The following is a 21,398-nucleotide window of genomic DNA, read 5'->3' as shown; positions in this document are numbered from 1 at the left end:
TTACATTGCGACTGATGTTGCTCTTGTTCTTATCGCCTTGGAATTTCAATTCAAATAGTGTCGTATCATTGCGAGATAGTTAGCAATTTAAATAGCGTTAAGTAGTTTTTTCTGGCTCAAGTATTTCTTTCTCAATCATTGGCTATGCTAAGCGCAACGATTAAGAAAGAAAGAAATACTTAACGCTATTTTTAAGGCGATTCTTTAAATTTACATTCACCTTCAATCATCCATCAGAAATAAATTGATGCGAGAAGCTTGTATCTGCACATATGTATATAAGCTATATGATCTACTTCTTCTGTAAATATTTAAATAAAAATATGTTTTTTAGAATTTTAAATTTTGGAACGTAAGTTGAATACTTTAATATTTTTACATTGCTTACATTACTTATAAAAATATCTCGAGATATTTGTCAAACGTTCCCTGATCTTTTTCACAGCTAATTGGCTTGTAGGCGTTATTCAACGTCATCTGTGTTCCTTATCACGCGACTCTTATTTTCCAGCACGCCGAACGTATACGTACTATACCGGAAGAAAAAGAACATATCGAGAGAGCGAAAAATTGAGACCACGCACGAGTGAGGTCCTTAGGTCTTGGGCGAGAGAAAGCGAAGAGGAATGAGGGACGTTATTCAGAGCCGTGGCAGAGTCCGGTGGATTCAAGATAGACGGATAGCGTGCCTGCCGGGCTGGTCCGGAAGTCGCGTGTCGACGGCAGCCATAACAGCCCCTCCGCGACTCTCACCCTTCCCACCACCTCCTGCTTGATTTCCTTAGCTGCTACCAGCGACGACCAGCACGGCCTACCACGAATTCGCGCCTGTGTGCGTGAAAAGCAATCCGTGCAGGTCGAGGGTGAAGGAGTATTAGTGCAACATTACCCTAACGAACCGCGAGAACGAGTCGGCGATTGGTCGATCCTGCCGAGCGAGCGAAGCCCGAAGGGAAGCAACCCTCTCTCTTCTTCTCAACTCAACTCTGGATTAGTCTGGATTACATACCGTCTTCAGAATCGCCAGGCTGACCGTGCCGTTAACACTCGTTCGGTGCCGTTAATTTTCACTCGACATAATTGGCTGAGTAATAAAATTAACAGTGCGTCAACTGCAAGGACCTTTCGCTTGTGTCAAGACGATAGCTCTCGTACGAAAGCGCGAAATAAATCTAACAGAATTATTAGAAGCGTCGTTATGTTCAAGGCATTAATCTCTTCTTGTGACATTTACGCTTGTAGAAATATTCAAAGATTCATCGAACGTTGAATCATAATCACAAAATTTACCGAATTCTGAGTGACACAATATCATCCAAAATATTGTACAAATATTACAAATGCTATGATAAGATTAATATACCTTGAACATAAAGACGCTTTCAGTGACTTTCGTTAACTTACTTCGCGTTTTCTATGAAAATCGTCTTGAATGTTTCAAACGTATCATTCCGATGATACATTTGAAGCGTATATTCTTCGTACTTATAAATATACATTGATTCGACAAGTAATTGTTTTTTTTCCTGTAAAATAAAGCTGTCTCACTTCTCGTTAGCTCTTAAAATCGCTCAAAACCGTTTAAACGTGAGCGTCGTCGTATCTTCCATTCTGCCAAGTGTGCGTCGTGCCAGACGAGAAGATATCTACCCGATGGCCGATACAATTTTTCGCTGTTTCATGTGTCATTAACGGTGTGCAATTCTGAACGAGAGCGAGTCACTCGAGCGAATCATGCTCGCGTTCCACGCGGAGGGATCGTACGTAGCATAGCATGAGCAGTAACAAGAAACCACCGGGAGGCAAGGACGACAAGAAGAATCCCTCCAGCAAAGAGGACAGCCCGTCGGGTGGTAAGGATGATGGTGGTTCAGCCTCGACGGGAAGCAATGGCGGTGTTGCGGCCGCAGGAGAGCCGTCGCAGCCCGGAAGTAAGCCCAGCTCCGCCGGCGCGACCGCCAGAGAAGGGGCCCAGAGGCTGCTGGGCCTGGCGGCGCGCGGGGAATGGGCCCCCGTGGACCAACTGCTCAAGTCTCTGGAGAAGACGGTACAGAGCGCGGGGGACGATGGCTTCATCGTGCCGCTCGCCGGTGTTTTGGACACGGTCAGTTTCGTTCATATGATTCTTTTACCGAAGAGTCTCTAACACGAAAGAAATCAATGCGTAATATTTTTAAAAATCTTCTTAATGTTTCCATGGACGAATAAAGTCGCGGAATATACTTGCGGGAATACTTTAATAGAAAAATGTTGAACAATAATAAGAAACATGACCGATTTGATGTACAATCAATTTAGAGAAAAAGCCATTTACGATCAGGGACTTGGTCTTGATTACGTAATAATATTGCTCGCGTGAATTTATGTAAAGAAAATTTTAGATAGATGTTAGTACTTGGAACAATCGTAAAAAGATCGCACGACAAATTTATTTTCCTAGGCAAAGATTTTTTTATTTGCAGACGACGGGGATGACGCCGTTGATGTACGCAGTGAAAGATAACCGCAGCGCGCTGCTCGATCGGATGATCGACCTCGGATCCGACGTGAGCGCCAGAAACAATGCAAGTATTCCATGATAAATAAGATAAATCGCTCATTAGACCGAGATCGATCTTCAGCTTTGATCAAATTTAAGAAAACATTAATTACTCTGTTGCACTAAGAATCATGTCGCATCAGACGTGACCGGATGAATTTTTCGAGATATTCCACTTAAAACCAAAGGAAAAAATGTTTGATTCATCATTCTTTGATTCATTGCCGTCGCGATAAGTTCTCGTGCTGGGGTTACGTGGCGCTGGCACGTAATAGCACCTGCGAAGGTGACGCGTGCCACGAAAGGTGTACAGCTAATGATCAGGCCGCAATCTGTGCTAAGTCGAGTCACCTAACATATAAGTCGGGAGGGGACGATTGCGTGAAGGAGAGCCAAGGTCAAGGGGCTTATGCTTACTGACCGAGTGGACAAAGACGGGCACCCGTGTAAATGAATAAGTAGGCCACCGAGTCAGCTAAACTATCAGCCGCAACGAAAAAGGGATCCGATCTTTAGAGTAGATTAAAGTTTGATCGTTAAACCTTTAAAAAGCTGCAAACGGGCTTTTTGCGCTTGACATTCTGGACAGGGGTTCAATTATGTAGCGCGCTCGGTGTAACCTTCTGAAAGTCATTGGGAACGCCACTGCAAGAACTGTATAGTAAAATTTATTGATTTCGAATGCCCTACGCGGGACAAAGAAGGGAGAAGGAGAAGAACGATGATCGCGTTATTTAAAATTTCCGGTGTAGGCTGTAACGTGTATAATCATTAACGAGAAAGTTATGAATAAGAGAAATTATTATTATTAATAAGAAATGTAATTATTATTATTAGTGCGCGCGAAGGTGGGCTTTCTGCATATGATTGACGTTGTTTCTTTTGCTTATGTATTAGATACTACTGAACGGCGTGCCGTTAACTATGTTAGAGCATCACTTTGCAAACACGTGCAAGGCGTTGCATTACTCCCTACTATCGATCTACCGCTCCCACAATGATTCCAATATAATTTTCAAATAGCATGCTGATACGTCGTGATCAGAAACCTGAAACCTGAAACATCATAAGGGTCAGCCCGACGGGTGCGGCAGGACGAAACTCATGGCTCCATTACCGCTTTACTTATTTCCATAACACTCTTCTCGTACATTAACTACTACTAATCCGATGAAAATCGAATGATATTAGGGCGACCACATAATTTGCTAATTCAAGATTATCGGATAAATTGAGCGAGGTTTTCGAATTGACGTTCGAGATAGACGCGTACGAAATGCATTTCATTGACACATTTTCTACAGGACAATTACAATGCTCTCCACATCGCTGCTATGTATTCGAGGGAGGACGTTGTTAAGTTATTGCTGTCCAAGAGAGGCGTTGATCCCTATGCCACTGGAGGGGTACGAATAATTTTATTCTCGTAAAAAAATCGATAGCAGTTCCAAAACCAAATTGATAATTTTGAGATTCTTGATATTTTTTAGAAAATAGTTTTACTTCGGATTGCTGCAAAAGATTTAATTCTGTCTAGACATATTCTCTGACTAATTTCAATTTACTATTTTTTAAAGCTATTTTACTTGGTCTTGATTTTGGTATTAAAATCACGAGACAATTATGGATGCAAATTATCGCAAGTGCTAGAATCGACATTAAAAACAATCTCTATTTAAATTACTCTATTTAATAAACATCGGCAGATAAATTTCTTGAAATATATTTATGTATTGTGCCTAGCCGAGACAACAAACGGCAGTTCATCTGGTGGCATCAAGACAAACGGGCACCGCAACGTCGATTTTACGAGCTCTCTTAGGTGCTGCCGGACGAGATATCAGGCTAAAGATCGACGGTGTAAGTAGCAGCTCCGAAATAATTTCATAAAGTTGCATAAAGGACAAATATAGGAGCTTCAGTAAATGTAACAGTTTGATGGATCCGAAATTGCCAGTCGAGTCGATCTCTTCAATATTCAGGACGAGCTATAATCGTGTGACACCATAAGTAGATTAATGTTGGCCCCGAAAACTTCGAATTAGATGAAGATAAAGATTTTTCTGCAATAACCGCGGCGTGATGTTCCCGTTTCGCGTTCGCGTTTCTCGCGTGACAGGTGCCGCGCGCCGAGAGATCGCTACCTGGTACCGAACGGCGCCATAACTCTTCTCCAGTTCGCTTTTTCCTCCCTGTCTCCCTTGCTCTTTGTCATACAACCGCGTCGCGATAGTACGACGCCGCTGATCGGGACAGGAGACCAGCCTTGTATGGAAGAAAACAATAACGATTCATGTAATATCGAGCCGATGCATATTTAGACGTCTCGCATAAGCACGAAAAATTCTCGTATCATGTATTATGATAATACCTGTCAAAAAATTTTCTTATGCGAAATAGTAGTAAAAGTATCTAAAATGTCTCTACGATTACTACTAGCACTTTCTATATTTAATAAATGTAATTTCCTTTATTTTGCTACAAATGACATAAACATTGGATATATTTGCAAAAAAAAGTTTGAGAAATATACTTTACGTGAGCAGTAAAAAAAATTATAAAATGGAACGAAGCATTATTTCTCAAATTTTTTAAAAATAGCGATTACTTGATGCGCCATCCGCAGCAAATAAAAATCACGTTCTTAAAATAAATTATAGTTGATATAAAAATTAAAAGAGTTTTCTCTTTATATTTTTAATTTTCGATTTCTTTGTTTCATCATATTACGTAATTAAAATTGTGAGTATAAAAGTCGTATAAAGATCGTATAAAAATAGAAAGGATTTCTATTTATTTCCAATTCTTTTTCAATCTCTTATTTTCGTCGCAGAAAGGAAAGATACCTCTTCTGCTAGCGGTCGAGGCTGGCAATCAGTCGATGTGTCGGGAACTTCTGGCACAGCAAGCGCCTGATCAGCTACGTGCCACTACGCCAGCCGGCGATTCTGCTCTGCATTTAGCCGCTAGAAGAAGAGACATCGACATGGTGCGGATCCTGGTGGATTACGGCGCGGCCGTCGACATGCAAAATGTACGTTAAATCCAAGCACGAAGATCCCAGGTGAAGTGAAATTGAGCCGATAATAATCGTTGGACGGTATATCGTTGAAACTTTGCCAATTATGTACATAGTACTTCCGAATGCTTTGAAGCTCGCAAATTATACGTTGCGATGTAAATACAATGCGAATACTCTTTACTATTTTTGCCTACATTTTGGTATACCAAAATGGTATATTCGTTTAATTATCCTTTTCACGCTTTTATGACAGTCGGAAATTACAATTTGTCTGTTTTATCTTTTAAACGCACAAACAATTTCGAACTTTTGAAATATAAATGTGCAATTTTATGCTGTTTAATTAATTTCCGGTAAAATTAATAGAATACAAACTTTTAATAGTAGATTACGAAATTTTATGTCATAACGCAAAGCGCTAAATATCATGTGGTACCGCAACTACCCGGTTCTGTTCTAACTTTAAATTTTGACCCTGCAAGAAAACTGAGTACAAAAGTTGACAAGATCGATCGTACACGAAATAGAAATGACGCATGATAAATTGCGGCAACTGCAAAGTTATATTTCTAAATAAGCAATAATTGGGAACGAGGCGGTCGTAAAATTTACGACAAGGTCTTAAACTTCCTAAAAATTACTTACAATTGCAACCTGCCTTATAATTTTACGATTCTTTGTAGATTTTACAAGAGATTTTACTATCACGCAACAATTTATTTAATGATTCTTAATTGAGTCGCAAAAATTTATTACGACACGTTAACATAATACAAGAGAATAAATAATGTCGCATGGTTAATTAATATTAGCAGGACTTAAATTTTCAATTAACGCTAATGTAAATGTTACTTTTTTACCTTAATCAGGTTAATTGTGGAATGGCAGATAATCCGTTAGGATTACTCAAGTGAAGAGACACAAAAATTCGATAATTAATATGTGGCTTTATTCTCGTGTATATAACAGCGTGCGTAGAATCGACGGAACCGGAAACGGAGAAGGAAGAAGGAACGAAAAAAGAACTAGACAGTCCGATATGGACCATAAACTAAAACTGAATATAATATCGCTCGATAAACAAAAGAAACTATTGTAATATACATATATATATATATGGTACACTTAAGATATGATATTAGGAACAAGGTAACGTGACAAAAGTTTATTAGTTATTACTAATGACAAGAGCTTAATAACATAGTTTTTATTACCAATGTAGTTAAAATGAAAAAGAAGCGACAATTTTTTCCTTTTATCGTTTTACCCAGATATAAAAATTAAAACAAAAATGTTTTTTAAAGAGTATGAAATATACCCTTTAAGAAACCCTATAAAATATGCAATGCTATTGAGAAATATGTAAGCTATATCAGCTATCTAAAAAATGTAACGTGTATTTCAGGGCGATGGGCAAACTGCGTTACACATAGCGAGTGCCGAGGGTGATGAAACCTTAGTAAAATATTTTTACGGTGTCAGAGCCTCCGCCTCGATCACCGATCATCAAGATCGAACGCCGATGCATTTGGCCGCGGAGAACGGTCATGCTTCCATCATCGAGCTACTGGCCGATAAATTCAAAGCAAGCATCTTCGAAAGGACGAAAGACGGCTCCACTCTGATGCACATAGCATCGCTGAACGGACACTCGGAATGTGCCACTATGTTGTTCAAGAAAGGCGTGTATCTGCACATGCCAAATAAACGTGGTGCCAGATCTATTCATACTGCTGCAGGATACGGCCACGTGGGTATTATCAGCACTCTGCTGCAACGAGGAGAAAGGGTAAATAATCTGTCATCGCTATGGAAAATACTATTGTTGTCACGAATAAAGATGCCATACGAATGCAAAATTAATTTCTTTTTTATGAACATAAATGTCGCATATTTTTAATTCAATTTTTTATATTTATATTGTTTTTTGAGTGTCAGAATTTTGATGAAAAAAAAGTTTCTTGAAAAGAATCTCACAATCCCCAATATGAGATCAAGTGTCAAGAGATTCAGTTTTTATGCAATTTAAAGATTTTAAAGTATATTTTTTTGTTGCACACAGGTGGACGTGGTAACTAACGATAACTATACGGCACTCCATATAGCCGTGGAAAGTGCCAAACCGGCTGTCGTGGAAACCCTTCTAGGATACGGCGCAGAGGTACACGTGAGGGGTGGAAAACTTCGGGAAACTCCGCTTCACATAGCTGCCAGAGTGCCCGATGGCGACAGATGCGCTCTGATGTTATTGAAATCTGGGGCAGGTCCCAATTTGACAACCGATGATGGCCAAACGCCCGTGCATGTGGCAGCCAGCCACGGAAATTTAGCGACGCTCCTTTTGCTCCTCGACGATGGTGGAGATCCAATGTTTAAATCAAAAGTACGTCGACAAAACAAGAAATGAGATCTAATTCAAAAATACAATCTCTATATAATTATTTAATGTTGTAATAATTTAAAAAATTAAACCTTGTTCTCGTCACATTCTGTATAACGAGCATTACACATACGATAACTTTTTTGAGACGATGAAATAATCTGTAAAGTTATTAAATTATTTCTATTTATTTTAAGATTTCTATTTTTTTTAGAACGGAGAGACGCCCTTGCATTTAGCCTGTAGGGGTTGCAGAGCTGACGTGGTCCGGCACTTGATAGAATTCGTAAAGGAAAAAAAGGGTCCGGAAGTAGCGACCGCCTATGTGAATAGTCTGACCAACGAGGGTGCCAGCGCGCTTCATTACGCGGCCCAAATCGAACCCTCGGAAGTAAGCACCCCCGGCGATGATCGCGCCGTCGTTCGCGCCCTTCTCGATAGCGGAGCGGACGTTTCGATGCAGACCAGACAAGCCCAGGAATCGGCGTTCCATCATTGTGCCCTCGCGGGCAACAACGAAGTCCTGTCGGAGATGATCAGCCGCATGTCGGCTACGGAAGTGCAAAAGGCCTTGAACCGGCAGAGCGCCGTGGGTTGGACGCCGTTATTGATCGCCGCTCATCGGGGCCACATGGAACTGGTGACCACACTCCTCGCCAATCACGGCAGGGTAGACGTGTTCGATCTTGAGGGTAGATCTGCTCTTCATCTAGCCGCCGAGCACGGCTATCTTCAGGTTTGCGACGCATTGCTGGCGAACAAGGCCTTCATAAACTCCAAGTCGCGCGTGGGAAGGACCGCCTTACATCTGGCTGCCATGAATGGTTACACGCACCTGGTGCGGTTTCTCGTGCAAGATCATGGCGCCGCGATAGACGTGCTCACTTTGAGGAAGCAGACTCCCCTTCATCTGGCGGCGGGTGCGGGTCAGTTGGAGGTCTGCAAGTTACTATTGGAACTCGGCGCCAGTATAGATGCCACGGACGACCAAGGACAAAAGCCGATCCACGCTGCAGCGATGAACAACTACGCTGAAGTGGCGCAGCTCTTCTTGCAGAGGCACGCCAACCTGGTGATGGCCTGCACCAAGGACGGCAATACCTGTGCCCATATCGCCGCCATGCAAGGCAGCGTCCGGGTGATCGAGGAGCTGATGAAGTTCGACAGGCAAGGGGTGATAACCGCCAGGAACAAATTGACGGAAGCGACTCCTCTGCAACTGGCGGCGGAAGGTGGACACGCCGAGGTCGTGAAGGCTCTGGTTAGGGCCGGGGCGTCCTGCGCTGACGAGAATCGCGCGGGTTTCACCGCGGTTCACCTGGCCGCTCAACACGGTCACGGTCAGGTACTTGAAGTGATGAGGTCAACGCAATCTCTTAGGATATCCAGCAAGAAGCTTGGCGTCACCGCGCTTCACGTTGCTGCTTACTTTGGACAAGCCGGTGAGTAAGAATCTCGTAAAACAATAATAATTGTGTTTACACTGTAAATCCAAGTGTATTATTTCTACACGCATAAACGTCTAAAAATAACACATTTGATTACATGTTGCGTGTTAAATTAACACGTTTAATCGTATTAAATTAAAAGTTAATACGTTCAACCGTGTTAAATGACGTGATTTAAAACGGCAAGAAATGTGTAAGAAAAGTTTCAGTTAAACTAACATACTTGGATTTGCAGTGTAGACATGGATTATTAGTAATTAGCATCAATACATTAATAATAAAGTAAAGTATTTACGAAAAAACTATCCATAAAATTTGAATACATTAGATATATCCGTAATCAATATCTTTTAAAATAATTTAAAAAAAATTTAAATACATTAAAAATAATACTTCTTTACTTTTCTACTATATATATATATATATATATATATATATATATATATACTTCTTATAATTTCTTTATGATTAGAAGACTCGGTTTTGTTTTAGATACGGTTAGAGAACTGCTAACTCACATACCTGGAACCGTAAAATCTGATCCACCAACTGGAGGATCCTTAGTAGGAGAGTTAGGAGCTGAGTCCGGTATGACCCCTCTTCATCTAGCTGCCTATTCCGGAAACGAGAACGTCGTACGACTTCTTCTCAATTCTGCGGGGGTTCAGGTATGACCGACGATAATTTAGTAATGATATTTTATTCGGATTTGGCTGGACTTAATTTATGACATTGCTCGGATTAAATTCTATTTATAAAAAGTATTTATAAAAAAAGTACGTGCTCTCTAAAACGATCATGATAAAAATTAAGAAACGCTTACATCACAAACTGAGAATATATCACAATAAAGAAAATTAATAAATTTAATGTGCTACTTGTCTAATATGTATTTTTATTTCAAAAGAATTAAAGTTGAGAAAATCAATTATTTTTACATTAATTTTCTCAAGCTGTTAAAAAGGACTAAGCTACTGCATTGAATACTTCGTTTGAATACAAGGACGTTCTGACCGAAGGTAGACGCAACGACGACGGAGAACGGCTGGAACCCCCTGCATCTGGCTTGTTTCGGCGGTCACATAACTGTCGTGGGTCTGCTGTTGAGCAGATCGGCGGAATTGTTGCACAGCGCGGATCGTTACGGCAAGACCGGGCTGCATATCGCGGCAACTCACGGTCATTATCAGATGGTGGAGGTTCTTTTGGGTCAGGGAGCGGAGATAAACGCGACCGATAAGAACGGTTGGACACCGCTGCATTGTGCGGCACGCGCCGGTCATTTGGACGTCGTGAAGCTGTTGGTGGAAAGCGGCGGGTCTCCGAAAACCGAGACGAACCTCGGCTGCGCGCCGATCTGGTTTGCCGCTTCCGAGGGTCACAATGATGTGCTGAAATATCTCATGGAGAAGGAGCACGATACGTACGCTCTGATGGAAGATAAGAGGGTAAGATATCCGTCCTGGTAAGAGGAATAGATGGAAACTGCTCAAATGTCGAATTTCTAAATTGTAAATTTTTAAGTTATAGGTTTTTTATCTTTTACAGTAAAATCTAATCTTGATATAATTTTGAAGCATCTAGGCACGATTATAACTTTATTTTTATTTAGAAAAATATAAAATAAATGTTTTACATTTTTTACAGTAATTTACATAATTCGTATATATTTATATGCATCGTAAAATTCATTATCTGTCTCATATTTCGCGAACAAATAATTGTCATAACGATATCCGAAATACAGTATTGTAGTAACTTTCAATTTTCTCGAATTCAACATTTTAATTTTCAAGTGAATCGTTGCGTTTACAGTTCGTCTACAACATGATGGTCTGCAGCAAGAGCCATAACAACAAACCAATCGAGGAATTCGTTCTGGTGTCACCCGCGCCAGTCGATACCGCGGCCAAGCTATCCAACATCTACATGAAGCTTTCCGAAAAGGAAAAGGAGCGCGCCAAGGATTTAATCGCGGCCGGAAAACAATGCGAGGCAATGGCCACCGAGCTGTTGGCTCTGGCGGCGGGCGCCGACTCGGCCGGCAGGATCTTGACGTCGATGGATCGCAGGAATGTCGAGTTCCTGGACGTGTTGATCGAGAACGAACAGAAAGAGGTAATCGCGCATACCGTGGTGCAGCGCTATCTGCAAGAGCTGTGGCAGGGTAGCCTGAATTGGAACGCGTTCAGGACGATCCTGCTGTTCATCGCCTTCATCGTGTGCCCGCCGGTCTGGGTGGTGTTCGCCCTCCCGCTCGGTCACAGGTACAATAACGTGCCCATCATCAAGTTCATGTCGTATCTCACGTCGCACATCTATCTGATGGTCTTCTTGCTACTGGTGGGCATCACGCCGATCTATCCGGTGGTGAGGTCCAATCTGATACCGTACTGGTACGAGTGGTGCCTGCTGGTGATGCTGTCAGGACTGTTGCTGTTCGAGCTGACGAATCCCAGCGACAAGAGCGGTCTCGGCTGGATCAAGCTCGCGGTGCTGCTCTTCGGCATATTCGGCGTCGCGTTCCACCTGATGGGATTCGTAATCGTGGAGAGACCGTACTGGCCGACTCTCCTCTACCTGAGAAACCAGCTTTTTGCCCTCAGTTTCCTTTTAGCTTGCGTGCAGATCCTGGACTTCCTGTCGTTTCACCATCTATTCGGGCCGTGGGCCATCATCATCGGTAATCTTATGAAGGACCTCGCGAGATTTCTCGCGGTGCTCGCGATCTTCGTCTTCGGCTTCTCCATGCACTTCGTCGCGCTCAATCAGGCGTTCAGGAACCAAACGCCGCAGGAAGCGCGCGCAGAGGACAGAAAACAAAGGAAGCCGTTCTCCGACGGTAAGTTCGAAACGCATTCTCTCACTTCTATTTCCTTTCCCTGCTTCGATCTTCTTCCTCCCCCCCCCTTTTCTCTCTTTCTCTTTCTCTCTGTCTCTTTTTCTCTTACTGTATATCTTGACGCCAATCCAGAGCTAGTGGCGCAGTTAATTGATTTTTTACAGCCCCGTCTATATAGGATATATACATATACGCGCACACGTACTGTAGATACGACATGTACCGTAGATACGTTATGTAGATACCTAACGTAGGGCTAGATCTTAGATTGGCAATCGCTTCGACGCGCGGTACTGGTTTCTATTAACAGGACGTAGACAGTGCTTTCGCCCACGCAGGTGCTAATTCGCGTGGGCACCGTGAGATAACGGTGCGGTTCCCTCCCTTTGTGCAAATCGGCGATCGCGCGTTTTTCCTCTCCTGCGTTAATTTATATAAGGAATTATACAGAAACTACGTGAGTGTAATTTCGATGAATTCAGATTTCGACGTTACGAAACGCCTCGGATCGGAAGTCAAACTCATCGAAATTGCACTGGTGCTGTGCACCCGGCGCGTAATTCGCATGCAGAAACAAACACGTTTACCCTTCGGAAACGTTCCCCCCGTCCCTCCGCTAAAAATTTACTCCCCATTTTGAAAGAGTCATTGACGTTGTGGTCCAGTTCGCACTCGTTAGATTTCAGTAATTGTCATTTTATTAAAGTCCCAGAGTAAAAGTCTACTTCATGTCGATCATACTCAGAGACATGCGGAGCGATACAGAATCATAACCGGAATGAATTGCAATGATAGATTTGTTGGCCAATGTTACGGAATGGATGATGGAGACGCCACCAACGGCGCCTCCTCGTCGCTACGGCCGCTACAAGAAAAAGAATGAGTGCTGTGACGATAACAGCAGAGATTGTAAGTTTTCAGCTGATTGAGAAAGATTAATCAGAAGCAACCCGAGCGGAAAGCGAACCGAAAACAAAAAAATAATATTATAATAATAATTCGCCCACGCGGAATGAATGCGGGACGCGATCCATCTCGGTGTTCGTCTCGTCTGCATCGACTGCATCGTGCATTTGGCCAGTGTGTGTTGTCTGCTGAGACTGCTGCCTGATATGACGAAGCGAAAGAAAAGAAAATAAACGAGAACCAAAAAAAAAATTCTCATATCAATCCTTGTTCGCGTAGTATGCTGTGATTCGGGGGTGACGGTAAAAAGATGACGGCAAAAACCGATTGATAGAGGAATTTTCGCTGAGAATGATATCTCTCGCTTGTGCAAATAGCACCGCAGTCGTTTAAAACACCCCGGTGCAATAACCATATTAGTTATCACGGTAATTGCAGAATTTTTTTTAAATTCTTTTTACGCTCCTCTTTACCTCAGACCCGTCCGCTGATCGGAGCGAAGCGTCCGCATCGCAGCGTACCGAGCAAATATTTATAAAATTGGTCTGAAAGCTCGAGAACGACGTTTCTGTCTATGCAATTGATTGGCTGTCGATTAGCGTTATACTGCCTTATACGGAGCATATGTGCTCGTGTCTCTTTCACAGCCTCTGCCCGTGTGCATCCCCGTGTCTCGCTGTACGTATGTGTCCTGTATATGTATTACATCATACATGAACGCGCGCACACACACACACACACATATATGTGTATGTACGTGCGTGCCTCTCTGTATCATATGTTATCTGTAATAACTGTGAGTTTGCTAGAATTCGTGTTTATGCTAGTGGACGCCGATGTTGTATGCAAATTCATGATGTGCATCAATCGCACGGTCGTTTTTTTATGTGTGACTCGATCGACTTTGCGGACTGTCCCACACCCTTTCCTTCATAGAGAGAATCACCCCTTCAAAAACACCCTCTGCGTTTCCTCCTTTTCTTCTCTTCTCTCTCTTCTCCCTTTTTTGTCTCAACGACCCGTTACAGGATGCCCTCGGCCGAAAAAAAGGATCTTTTCGCCCTCTTCCCGCCCTCCGTGTCCTTGCATGCAAGCAACATATATTTTGCGCGATGTTTTACGCGCTCCCCCGCCTTTGGAATCGTGCAAGCCAGGCAAGCGGAGGAGGAGGGCGTGCATCCCCCGAATTGCATGCCGCATCCTTTTATCCACTGCAAACGTATCGCGCGACACGTTTGTCAAAATCGCCCACCCGCGCCCTCCTCTCTTTCTCTTTTTCTCTCTCATTCAGCATGGAATGGCACGACGAATGTCCTCCCCCATTGTTCGATCACTATAGCTGCCGTGAGAAAAGACGCACCGGTAACGGAATGCATCCCCCCAATTAGCGAAACGCATCGCAAAGCTCGTCGCGCGTCTTCGTAACGCGCATGGTCCGACGATAGAACTTTATCGTCACGAGTGTCTTTTGTGGACAAACAGAAAAAAAAAAAGAAAAAAACGAAGCGCGATTACATCCGAGTCGGATGTGTAAGTGCAAGACGAATTTAGAGCGACGAGGCGGAAAAGACGAGTGACAGTACGTACTCGACGATGATATCGCAGCCTGCAATGAGAGGGTTCATGGCATGCATCCGGCAGTTAGTTCACAGCCGCAGCTGCAGAGCATGGCCAGAGTCTATATATAAAAGATATATGCATGAGCATGTTCGTTCCGTTTGTTCGTTCGCTCGCTCGCTCGATCGTTATGTACGTTATGGAATACTCACACATGCATTCGTATATACCAAATAGTGAGTACCCACCGTAGTAGACGATCTGTAATGGCACGAAGCAATGAGCTAAAAAAAAAAAATAATAATAATAAGAGAACGAAAGAGCTATCAAGAAACGTCTTGTGTGTGTGTTGTGTGTGCCTCGTAATTCCAGTAAAGATGAATCCGCTACGCGCCTTCGAGTATCTGTTCTTCGCCGTCTTCGGCCAAACGACCCACGGCGAGCTGAAGGTCGAGAACAATCAGCCGCAGTGGACCTCGGTCCTCTTCAAGTTGACCTTCGGCGTGTACATGTTGGTCTCGGTAGTGGTGTTGATTAATCTGCTGATCGCCATGATGAGCGACACTTATCAACGGATACAGGCACAGTCGGACATTGAGTGGAAATACGGACTCAGTAAACTGATTCGAAACATGCACAGGTAAGCCCGCCCGACCTTTTACGAACTCTGAAGTAATCCTCACGTCTGATAATGTAGCCGTCCGCTATGATAAACCGCTATGATAACCGACGCGCGGGTCAGTTCTGACCAAAATAGCATGTCCGATTTATCTTTTCCCACGTTCGGCCGGAAGCACACCGACGTTATACCTAAATAGAAGTTGACGTTACTTTATTGCGACGCTCTCGCGTTTTCCATCGCGTTTTCCCCGTGCGCGACTCACGTGCGGACAAGACGGGACCGTTGCACGTGCCGTTCGCTTTATACATACACTTTCATGTACAATCTCCGTAATGCCGCGCTCTCGATCGGTCCCTTAAGCAACTCGCTGTTAAGCATTCGGGGTTAACGGAGCATTCCGTGTTGGGAACGCGATTGCGTGTTGCAGAACTACCACAGCTCCGTCCCCGCTAAACTTGCTCACCACCTGGACCGTGTACTTCATCAAGCTGTGCAAGCAGCGCTCCGCGAAACGCAAGCGGCCCTCGTTGGTGCACATGATGGGGCTGGGGCGCGGCAGCCGTTTATCGCCGAGGTCCAAGATGGGCGCGAAATGGCTGGCCAAAATTAAGAAGGGCCAGGTCCGCCCGAAGGACAGTATGACCCTTTCCGTGGTGCACCTCAGCCCGCTCGGCAGTCAGTTGTCCTTCAATAGCGCGACCAGAATAGAGAACGTAGTGGACTGGGACTCGATTAGGAAGAAGTATCTCGCCCTGACCGGGAATGAGCCCGAGAAGGACGAGAAGGAAGAGAAGGGCAACGAGGACGAGAACGAGGACGAGAGCGGGCCGACGGCATCCAACGCCTCGACGGTACCGGCGACAGTTCCGAATCCGCCCGTGTAAAAGAATCGCCCTTTACTACCCCTTCGGCCGAATTGCCGAGTGCGCGAGTCCGCGCGTAAAAACAGTGTGAGCAAATGAGCGATTGGAAATACCATCGGCCGTCGCACACGATCCGTATCACTTACTAGACAGATTTGGCGACTAATTGCGCTAAAGATGCGCTCATCTCCCACGAGTAGTAATTAAAAATCGTAAACCGCTACCGCAGACACATATCCTCGGACGATCGAGCGAGACCATCGTAGAGAGGATCCTCGCGCGATCCTCGACGCACCGGCGACCAGCCGAGCATTTAAGCATCTAAGTAAGTAAAGTGTCTCACGACGTGTGACACATGAATCTCGTAGGAACGCATATAATTGATGTTGTTTGTTGAGATATATGAGAATGGGCCAATTCCGCCGCAACACATCATACCTTTTCCGTCACACTTCACGACCGGATGACGCCTGCGAATGCCGAATCGCCCACGAATCCCCCGTATCACATCCGCTCGCTCTCGATGTTTCATTGAATGTTGGATCATTCATCCGCGACACCGCAATGCGTTATCATCCGTAGGACGCAGATATTTTATCTCGATCGATTCGTTGCGACGAGATTTTCTATTAGAAAGACGTTGCTGTAAACGTTAATTAAAGTTAGATGGCCTGACTGAGAATCCGTGGATGTTTTTATATAGAAAAAAGTAGAAAGATATATATATATATATATATATATATATATATATATATATAAAGCTAAGTCTCAGCTGTTAACTTTAACTAACGTTTATATAAGGACAGTTTGTAATAATAAAATATCCTTGATATCGCAAATGTTTAAAAGCACTAAGCATCTCTTACTCCGTTAAATGTCCTTTAAATATTTGTAATATTTAGGATAATTGCACGTAACATAAGTCACACAAGTCTCCTATAGTTTCCTTTATGTTTCATGCGCTTAAAATTAGAAACCGTCCCGTTAGACGAGAGCGCGTTTTTCTTAGGCGCTTGGACTTTTTCCGACGACAGGCAAAAAAAACGAGGAATTCGTACGAGTCGCAGCATATATACCCTGTATGGCTTGAAATCGATCCTTTTTGCGACATTTGGTAGTAGCAACGTTTAGCATGTGTATGGGCAGTCGCAGAGAATTTTTGCATACGTCCAACGCGCAATATACACGAGACACCTTACGAGACACGTTATTGTTTAACGCGTATTTACAGTCAGGATGGATCCCATACTCGCGGTCGAGTTGTTGTTCTTCGCCATCTTCGGTCAGACGACACACGAACAGTTCAAGGTAGAAACGATGCAGCCCAAATGGACGACCGTCCTCTTCAAGCTCACCTTCGGCATTTACATGTTGGTGTCGGTGGTCGTGCTTATTAATCTCCTCATCGCCATGATGAGCGATACCTATCAGCGAATACAGGCGCAGTCGGACATCGAGTGGAAATACGGACTGAGCAAGCTCATTCGAAATATGCACAGGTAATAAGACGTACTGAAGAAAAAAAAAGAGAAAGAAGAACGGTAGGTTGTTGCACGTTGCATGAAAGCACCATTGATCGTTGCACTAATCAATTTAATTTTTCAATACGCGACAGGACCACCACGGCACCATCTCCGCTGAATCTCCTGACCACGTGGATCACGTATTTCGTCAAGGTTTGCAAGAAACGCATGACCAAAAAGACACGGCCCTCTCTGATGCACCTAATGGGCGGCTCTCGCATGTCCCCTCGCAGCAAGATGGGAGCCAAATGGCTGTCCAAGATAAAGAAGACGCAGGTTGGACACAAGGATAGTTTCAACTTATCAGTGGCCCATCTGAGTCCTCTCGGGAGCCAATTGTCCTTCAGCCACACCGTCAAGATCGACAACGTTGTCGACTGGGAGGTCGTCAGGCGCAAGTACAGAGATCTTTACGGCGAGAAGATCGAAGAAAAGCCAGTGGAGGAGAACAAGGAGTCGACCGAGAATCCGTTAGCAGTTTTGGAAGGCTCGTTGAGTGCGGCCGATAAATCGGGGCTTGGACTTGGAGCTTGAACGAGGAGAAAAGATACCTGCCGACAATATATGTTATATATAACTCTCACGAAAAAGAGTGAGAAAAAAAGAGAGATCAAAGCTCTTCCTATTTTCGCAGATTCGCCGCACTAACTGCGTTTATTTGTACATATATCGCTGTGGGGCGTATACACGGAGGACCTTGTCAGTATTTTCGAAATAAACGTCTAAGCTCAACTTTGCGTCGCCTGTACAGTTATTGTTAACTAGCGAACCTGTACTCCTTGTGATCCATAGTCTAATCGATTACCTATAACACGTTTTAGAGGCTACCATGGGGAATCCCCGTGTGCATAGGGATCGTTCCACGTTACATTTGACGGTTAGTTATCAGCATTATATAATTATAAAATTCTCCTCTTCCCACCTGGAATGTTTTATTGATCATATATGTACGACATATCTATCTATCTATATATATATATATATATATATATATATATATATATTATATTATATATAAATATTTATAGAGCGCAATTGCGTAACGGCTCAGTTGCAACAATGCACGCACCGATCATTATGCCTGCATCATGTTGCTCACGATATTTTCGTGTAACATATCGGCGCGCTCGATACACATATTTGTAGGATGTGTATCTGTATAGGGACATGATATTAGAATTGCCTTCGAAATTCACATTATTATATATACACAATGAACTTGACGTGTAGCATGTATATTATTTGTTGAAATGTTAATCGGAGTTAAACTCGTCTACAGGATTCACCTCTCGATCATTCGCACGTTGTAAATTCGGCTGGCATGCATCATAAATGTACACCCTGTAAAAAGAAATAGTTAAATTAAAGCGAATTCAACATGAGAGATTTTTGTGTATGTGATGAACGCTTAATCTTTAAAATCGGGATTTGATTTAGAAATTTTGAATCCACTTCTATTTCTTTCTAATCGCAACGTATAAGTATCGCATAAGACAATTTTTAAATTAAATGTAAAATTAAATGTGTAATTAAAAAATAGTCTTATATTATATACACGGAATTAATATCTTTTTAATTGTCGATTGTTTTACCAGAAAAATTAAATGCGTAGATAGAGGTAGAAGATAGAAATTCGATAATTCTGAAATTCACTCCCGATTTCGTAGATTAAGAATTTATAATTTTACAAAGAGTAAATTTCCATCGATTCCCCTTTTAAATTTCTCTATTTTTCACAGGGTGCATAAAGCGAAAATCAAAATGCAAAGTTCTCACGTTGCAAGCCGCATTCATCGCATCCATCCTGCATTTATGAATGCGTTTTAGAAAACTTCTCACCGACATGTCGAATGTGGACATCTCTTTGCAGTTTATTACTCATTGTTAAGTGTTCGCTCATCGAAATCTTTCGATGCTCATCTCATCGCATGTTTTGGGTTTTACAAAGCTCGCTGACTTTTCTTCTGATTGATCGCCAATTTTTACTGAACGAAGATTAGGATATTTGACTATCATTAGCATGAATATATTCTACGATTTAATAGTTCAAGAACTGTAAATATCATATGATTTTTTTCTGCTTGTAATCAAAATAACAATGAATAGAATAGCGTTAACACCGATCCATTATGTATTAGCAGTGGTCCGAAATTTGCAATTATAACTGGAATGTTTAAAACAATGATTACTAGTTACGAACACCCTGCCTCAGTTGTATTATACCGCTGTATTAGCGTAGGAATAAAACTAATTCAAACGCTATAATTTTTAATAAAATATAAATAGGTGCGATATATAAGATAATGATTAACATATCAGTAAGATTGTTTTGACTCACCGTTCTTTTTCTCTGTTTGCACAGTGAAAGTTAGTGTGATCGATATCACGGAGAATCTTTTCTTCGCCATTTTCGGCCAAAAAGAGACCAACGCCTTTACGGTTTCATTAAGCAGCAAGCAGCAGCCGTGGTGGACGGTTAACTTTTTCAAGGTAATTTTTCCAGGAAATAATATAACTAGTTATATGTATAATCACCTCCGTTTAAGAATCTAAGAAATAAGTACTTTTCGTTTCAATAGGTGTCATATTCATTATACATGCTCGTCAGTGTCATAGTGTTGATTAATCTATTAATTGCTATGATGAGCGACACATATCACAATATTCAATCACAGAGTGACATCGAGTGGAAATACGGTCTCAGCAAATTGATTCGCAAGATGCAAAAGTAAGTAAACACAATTGTAACGAAGGATATTTCGCGAACATAAAAGTATTTAAATTCTTGATTTTTAAGCCTTCAACACAGATGGGTCTTGCAACTGCGCTTTCGATAAATTACCTTAAATTAAGTAAAAATTCTTAAGACTTTTATATATTGGTTAGAATGATGATATATCGACAGTTAAATACCCAAAAAGTTTTTAAACGCCATGTAATTCTTTCATTAGACTTTCAATGAAACTTAAAGTGCAATTTTTTTATGCATCATCCTTTAAATTTGCAAATCTTTACTGTAATTTTATTCTGACCCTTATTTTTAAAAGAACAAGGACAGCTCCCGCGCCGTTAAACCTCGTTACCACATGGGCAGAATATCTTAAGAACGCTTGTATGAAGGAACGAATTGCAAGGCAGAAGATCGGCAGATCGCGTGGCTACATGGAACCCGATATGCATCCAAGCGTTTTACCAAAATATTCTACCGTACGTAGATATTATTATGTTTATTATTCCTACTATTATTTTCAAGAATTTTTAAATGTTTTTATAATAAAATTAAAGTTTATTTAAAGAGACACATTCAACTGTGTACAATAATGTTATTTTCTAAAAATATTTTTGCAAAATAGAGCCATTTAAATGAGCCAAATTAAGAAGGAAGGTCCGAATTGTTTTATTAAGATTTCAGATGACTTTTCTTTTTCTTTTTATTAAATAAATTGTTACATGACCTCTTCCTATTTTGTTTTAGAATACTAGAATGCTTCCACTACCGCGAGCAGCGAAGGAACGAATTAACTTCTCGTTACTTCAAACAAGTCCGACCATCAGTCAAGCTTCTTTAAATAATATTCCGAAGATACAAAACGTTATCGATTGGGATATAGTCCGAAGAAAGTATCGTATGCGATTTGGAGACGAAATCGAGAAACCGTCCAGTGGGGAGGCGACGCTTGCTGAAATGGCTTGAAT

General features: G+C 42.2%; 1 protein-coding gene across 9 annotated transcripts; it reads left to right on the top strand.

The window, feature by feature from the left end:
* Window positions 1–519: 519 nt before the first annotated feature.
* Window positions 520–21,396, top strand: Nompc (no mechanoreceptor potential C). 9 transcript variants are annotated; one of them, XM_077413199.1, is made up of 15 exons: window positions 520–2,104; window positions 2,463–2,564; window positions 3,844–3,945; window positions 4,283–4,399; window positions 5,373–5,573; window positions 6,967–7,350; window positions 7,624–7,944; window positions 8,156–9,383; window positions 9,882–10,057; window positions 10,409–10,837; window positions 11,205–12,231; window positions 20,065–20,192; window positions 20,282–20,430; window positions 20,750–20,909; window positions 21,178–21,396. In XM_077413199.1, the coding sequence occupies exons 1-15, from the start codon at window positions 1,775–1,777 to the stop codon at window positions 21,394–21,396; spliced, it is 5,073 nt and encodes a 1,690-aa protein (XP_077269325.1). In that variant the 5' UTR covers window positions 520–1,774. The 9 variants fall into 9 exon arrangements, with proteins under 9 accessions (XP_077269325.1, XP_077269328.1, XP_077269321.1 ...); XM_077413202.1 differs by lacking the exons at window positions 20,065–20,192; window positions 20,282–20,430; window positions 20,750–20,909; window positions 21,178–21,396 and adding exons at window positions 13,027–13,140; window positions 17,411–17,678; window positions 17,795–18,434; XM_077413195.1 differs by lacking the exons at window positions 20,065–20,192; window positions 20,282–20,430; window positions 20,750–20,909; window positions 21,178–21,396 and adding exons at window positions 15,067–15,334; window positions 15,744–16,499 and having other exon boundaries at window positions 520–1,103; window positions 1,559–2,104.
* The last annotated feature ends 2 nt before the right edge of the window (window positions 21,397–21,398 follow it).

The sequence above is a fragment of the Temnothorax americanus genome, unplaced genomic scaffold (assembly GCF_048541705.1).
Source record: "Temnothorax americanus isolate GAGA-0224 unplaced genomic scaffold, ASM4854170v1 Scaffold32, whole genome shotgun sequence".
Lineage (NCBI taxonomy): Eukaryota > Metazoa > Arthropoda > Insecta > Hymenoptera > Formicidae > Temnothorax > Temnothorax americanus.
The sequence above is the reverse complement of the archived record's forward strand: the minus strand, read 5'-3'. Positions and strand labels throughout refer to the sequence as shown.